The following is a 5,032-nucleotide window of genomic DNA, read 5'->3' as shown; positions in this document are numbered from 1 at the left end:
AAAAAAAAAAAAAAAAAAAAAAAAAAAAAAAAAAATATACCGACGAATTGAATACCTCCTTCTTTTGGGAAGTCGGTCAAAAATAAAACTTAACATTTTTACAATAATCTAATAATATACATAATTTATTATTTCTATACCTACTTTATCTTACTAATATTATAAATGCGAAAGTTTAGATGGATGGATGGATTTTTGTTAGCGTTTGTAGCCTAAACGTCTTAACGGATCTCCATGAAATTTGGCACAGGCTTAGAGCATAGTGTGGAATAACACATAGACCACTTTTTATCCCGGGAATAGTTACGGTTCCCGTGGGATTCGTTAATTTAGTTTTTTAATGTTCACTCGATCATTCTGCAACGGTTCAACATATCTTATTGAAATTTGGCACAGATATAAAACAAAGTCTGGACTACACATGAGATAAGCTTCATCCCAGAGAAATGTCCGGTTCCCGGGATACATAGCTTTTTGTAATTTATATACTTCGTATGTTTTCTAATACCACGCGAACGAAGTCGCGGGCAACAGCTCGTTAATTATATTTATTGCAAGTGTCGTTAACGGACAATATGAAATCCGTCATTCTACAAAATTCCTAATAGAGATAAAAAGATATGCAACCCCATCTTAGAGTAATATTTACGTTACGCACTATCGATTGGTGACAAAATTTTCAGGAAACTCGATAAGGGGTTTTTGCTTCAAAAATTGTCCACTTCAGAGATCAATTAAACATAGCCTTGCCAGGCTAGGATTAGGTAACCCGGTTACATGTTCAAAAAATGTGCTCTTTCACGTAATTTAGGTTTCATCAGAAAAGCAAATGAAGGAACGAAAAACGCTTTGTATCTTATCTTTGTACAACCAATGAGTATTATTTTGTAACTAAAAACATTTCAGTAAAAACCTATTAAAAGTGGATTATTGTATTTGCGTAACAAACTTACCTGGTGTGCTCAGGGCCAAGCCAACCTGAAAAATGCATTAAAAATAAGTACAAGCAAACCTTTATACACTGAGTTTTGTTTGCGATATCCAAGCAGAATAAAAATAAAAGTCGTTTGCTACCAATGTGTTCTTCCCGGCCGTGTTCAGGCATCGACAAACAATGATCTATAGATCTATTAGGGTGCTACTACAAAATGTAACTATTCGATTTTCTAGAAGGGGTAATAAAGTAATAAATAAAATAAAGCGTAAACACACACTTCTTTGTTGCCTAAAATGTCAGCAATTGCAGCATATTTTTGAATAATGCTTTTTTTAGTAAAAAGCCCTACACTTCACGTCCACACACGTCCCTGCACACACGTCACGCTTTAGGCTATATATTTTCACGCCATTAAACTTAGGAGGTAAATATTTTGGATAAAAACCCTAATGTGGGAAAGAGGCCATAAGTTACTGCCAACATCAAGGAAGCAATATTGTCATCATGTCATGTCATTTTGACATTTGTAATTGATAATATGACAAATGTAAACAATAAAATAAAATTTTCATAATTTCACGAGGATGAAGACGCACGGGAAAGCTAGTAGTTAAATAAACTCAAAACTCAAAAAGTACATTTAGTTATCAATGGCTAAAGAATTTTGGAAAAAGGAAGGAAAACTGAATTATTATTGAATTAATAGTTTGCAACGGCAAAGATTATTTTGCCATAATATACTACAATATTACTCAATTACGTAGGCTATATAACTTAGCTATTGTACAGATTTATACGATGTTCTTACGGTGAAGGAAAATTTAGTGTTGCAGAAATCTGTGAAGAAATTGCAAGATACGTGTGAAGTAAACCAATCCGAAGTTGGCCAACGTAGTCGACTATGGCAAAGTAGAGTAGGCTCTGAGCCTACATTATTAATAACTAATTATTAAAGAAAATAATATTAACTAATTACCAAGCAGAGGATCAGAAGAACTTTAGCGTGCATCTTGATTTCGTCGGATAATGTTGGTATCACTGAAGAGTGTACATCTTCTATCGGTTTATATACGCACAGATAATGTAAATACACGAAAATATGTATTTGTTATACGTTATGCAAACATTATTGATTTATACAATTTTATATTATTAAAGCTAGTATGTTTGTCTGTCTATAACTTACTTTGGATGGCTTAATGTTTTTTTATTATAAATAACGGGAGTCTAGTGTACGGACTGCCAGGGAAAAAGTGTAATATTTTTCACAATTTAATCTATCAAGGCCAGGAATAACGAACTTGAAATAGCAACATGCCCTTTTTAAACGACTCACAAAAAGAATAATCTTTTTCGAAACGGTTTTAATGGATTTTGTTAGAGTTGAGAATCTTACGATCAGAGGCTTCACTAGCTACCGAATTAACTTAACTTACCTAGTTATAATTAACGTAATTAATATGTTCCATTAAAAAAAAAAGATTTTAAAGAGGCAACACCGTAACAAAATATATCTCTATAAATCGCACTATTGACACAGCTGTCAAAATTTTTGGCGCGAATGGAAAATTTTAGAGTATCCGATATTGTTTCATAAAATATGTATTTGTTCAGCTTTTGATGAATAAAAAGCATTAGTTTTAGGAAATAATACTGCAACGTTTTTATTATTATGATAATCTTCAATTTAAGAACCTTTTTCAACAAAGCGATTGGAAGTTTCTAGATCGCCTGTGGCAGTGGAAGTTAATTTAAAATCACAAAAAAACGCGACTTAATCATTTCATAGCGTGAAGCTATAAATGTTTTATTATTGTTTGAGGCTAATTTGATTGTCGTAATAATAAAAAAATTGCAAATTTTACTCTGATTAAGTGTTGTCACATCGGTATATGAATTATTATTTGAATAATGTTTTTTAAATCACTTCATATTTTAGGTAAGACATATGTCTTTTTTATGCATTAAACCATTTTTTCACTAAGAATGCCTTGCACGATCTTTACAGCTTCCATGGTTATACAAAAATTTTAAACGCGACTAATTACTAGGTGGAAAAAAGGTTTAAGCAGTAATCAGGGTCATTTGTTCGCAATAAAATTGGACCCAAGGCTAATTTCTTAAAATGGCATATAATTTTAATTTCAAATATAAAAAAAATCGTTTTTTACATAACTAAGGAGTGGATTCAGATATGACGGCTGATAGAGATGTATGGAGCAGCACATACTGTGCCGACCCTCCGTAAGGGATAAGGGCAAGTGGATGATGATAACCTAATTAATATAGTAAATAAGAATGTGTTGATGAATGAATGTTAGCGTTTGAAGCCTAAACCTATTTTGTATACTCTTTGGCCCAAACTGCTGAACGGATCTCGATGTTTTTTTTTATAATATAAGGTGGCAAACGAGCAAGCGGCCACCTGAATCCGCCAAAATGCCATAGCGACGGCTGCTGATAGACATCCGCAATGCGTTGCCTACAATTATCCGACAGGATACGCAAATAATGAGCATATTTCTCATTCCTATGCATCTCCACCGTCAAATCTGCTTTCCCTTTCCATCCCCTCCTTATAAAAAAGGTTGTTAAAGTGACTTAAATTAGCCCTCCAGCACCACACTCCGTCTTCCACTTCACGCCAGTCTTCTGTGTGGTCGTGGTATTACACCGGGCGTCCCGGCCCTGCAGTGCTAAGATGTTAAAGCAGGCACTACCACTGTTCACGGGCCTCGTAGGGCGCCTCCAGCCGGGTCCGAGGTCATGGTGGGCGGAACTTCCATCGGCGTCGGGAGCACCATGAAATATTTGGGCCTCGTTCTCGACAGCCGATGGAAGTTCGAAGAGCACTTTCGGCGTCTGGTCCCTAAGCTCGTGGGAGCCGCGGGGGCTCTAAGTCGGCTCCTGCCGAACCTGGGCGGACCGAGCTCGCGGTGTCGCCGCCTGTACACGGGCGTGGTGCGGTCCATGGCGCTCTACGGGGCGCCCATTTGGTCCGGCGCTCTGACCGCCCGCACCCAAACTCTGCTGCGGAAGCCGCAGAGGGTCATGGCGGTCAGAGTGATCCGGGGATACCGCACCATCTCGTGCGAGGCGGCCTGTGTGCTGGCGGGGACGCCGCCTTGGGACCTGCACGCCGAAGTGCTCTCAGAGACGTATTGGCGGAGGGTGGATGCCCGCATCCATGGCGATCACCCTCCGCCCGAAGAGGAACGTGCGTGGCGGCAGGCGGCGGAGACCGAGCTCGTCACGAAGTGGCGTGAACGGCTCCTCACGCCGTCTGCCGGCCAGCGCACGATAGAGGCGATTCGGCCCGTCCTCGAACAATGGACGGGCCGGAAGCACGGGGCTCTCTCTTTCCACCTGGTGCAGGTTCTCTCGGGGCACGGTTGTTTCGGGAGATACCTGTGCCGGGTGGCGAGGCGAGAGCCCACGGAGGAGTGCCACGAGTGCGGCCACGCGGAAGACACTGCACAGCACACCCTAGAGTCTTGCGTGCAGTGGTCGACCCAGCGGGCTGCACTCGTGGCAGAAATTGGAAATGACCTCTCGCTGCCCGCCGTCGCTAATGCCATGGTGAGCAGCGAGAGGTCGTGGTGCGCCATCGCCTCCTTCTGTGAGGAGGTGATGGCGCTGAAAGAGGCAGCAGAACGGCGGCGGGAGGAGGATGCTACTGCAGACCCTCTCCGCCGCCGCAGGCTGGGGCGCAGGCAGCGCGCCCACGACCGCCGTCTGCCCCCCTAGTTGAGTAGGTCACGGGCGTCTACCATCTATCGCCCGTGACCAACTCACGCGAAGGAAGGCGCACCTCGATGTTCCGGGTGCGCCTTAGAGGGAGAACGGGGACTATAAAGTCCCCATCAAGGAGTGTCCCCGTAGGGACAGCGCTGACTGGGTCGCGGAAGATTGCGCAAGTGTTCCCGCGACCCGGTCCCAAAAGCGCCGAGGAGGAACATCGTTGGGTTTTAGTGGGTATTCCGGTCACTCTGCCATCTTGTGGCCGGCGAGTCCCACATACCCTCCTGGAAACGGGAGGGATGCGTAAACGCATTTCCCAACGTTAAAAAAAAAAAAAAAAAAAAAAAAAAAAAA

The 5,032-nt window shown here is 41.8% G+C and overlaps 2 protein-coding genes across 2 annotated transcripts in view; one reads left to right on the top strand and one right to left on the bottom strand.

Moving 5' to 3' along the window:
* LOC106102425 (protein app1-like) overlaps positions 1-2,091 on the bottom strand; it is an 8,612-nt gene extending 6,521 nt beyond the window's left edge. Inside the window, exons 1-2 of the mRNA XM_013281942.1 lie at positions 1,914-2,091; positions 954-978 (exon numbers count right to left, since the gene is read on the bottom strand). Coding sequence (XP_013137396.1) covers positions 954-978; positions 1,914-1,946 — 58 coding nt within the window. The 5' untranslated portion in view covers positions 1,947-2,091. The remainder of the gene's footprint in view (positions 1-953; positions 979-1,913) is intronic.
* A 2,661-nt stretch (positions 2,092-4,752) lies between these two features.
* The window catches only part of LOC106110528, a 4,775-nt gene continuing 4,495 nt past the window's right edge, over positions 4,753-5,032 (top strand). Inside the window, exon 1 of the mRNA XM_013292419.1 lies at positions 4,753-4,912. Coding sequence (XP_013147873.1) covers positions 4,753-4,912 — 160 coding nt within the window. The remainder of the gene's footprint in view (positions 4,913-5,032) is intronic.

The sequence above is a fragment of the Papilio polytes genome, unplaced genomic scaffold, assembly GCF_000836215.1.
Source record: "Papilio polytes unplaced genomic scaffold, Ppol_1.0 DF824493.1, whole genome shotgun sequence".
In the NCBI taxonomy this organism is placed as follows: Eukaryota; Metazoa; Arthropoda; class Insecta; order Lepidoptera; family Papilionidae; genus Papilio; species Papilio polytes.
The sequence above is the reverse complement of the archived record's forward strand: the minus strand, read 5'-3'. Positions and strand labels throughout refer to the sequence as shown.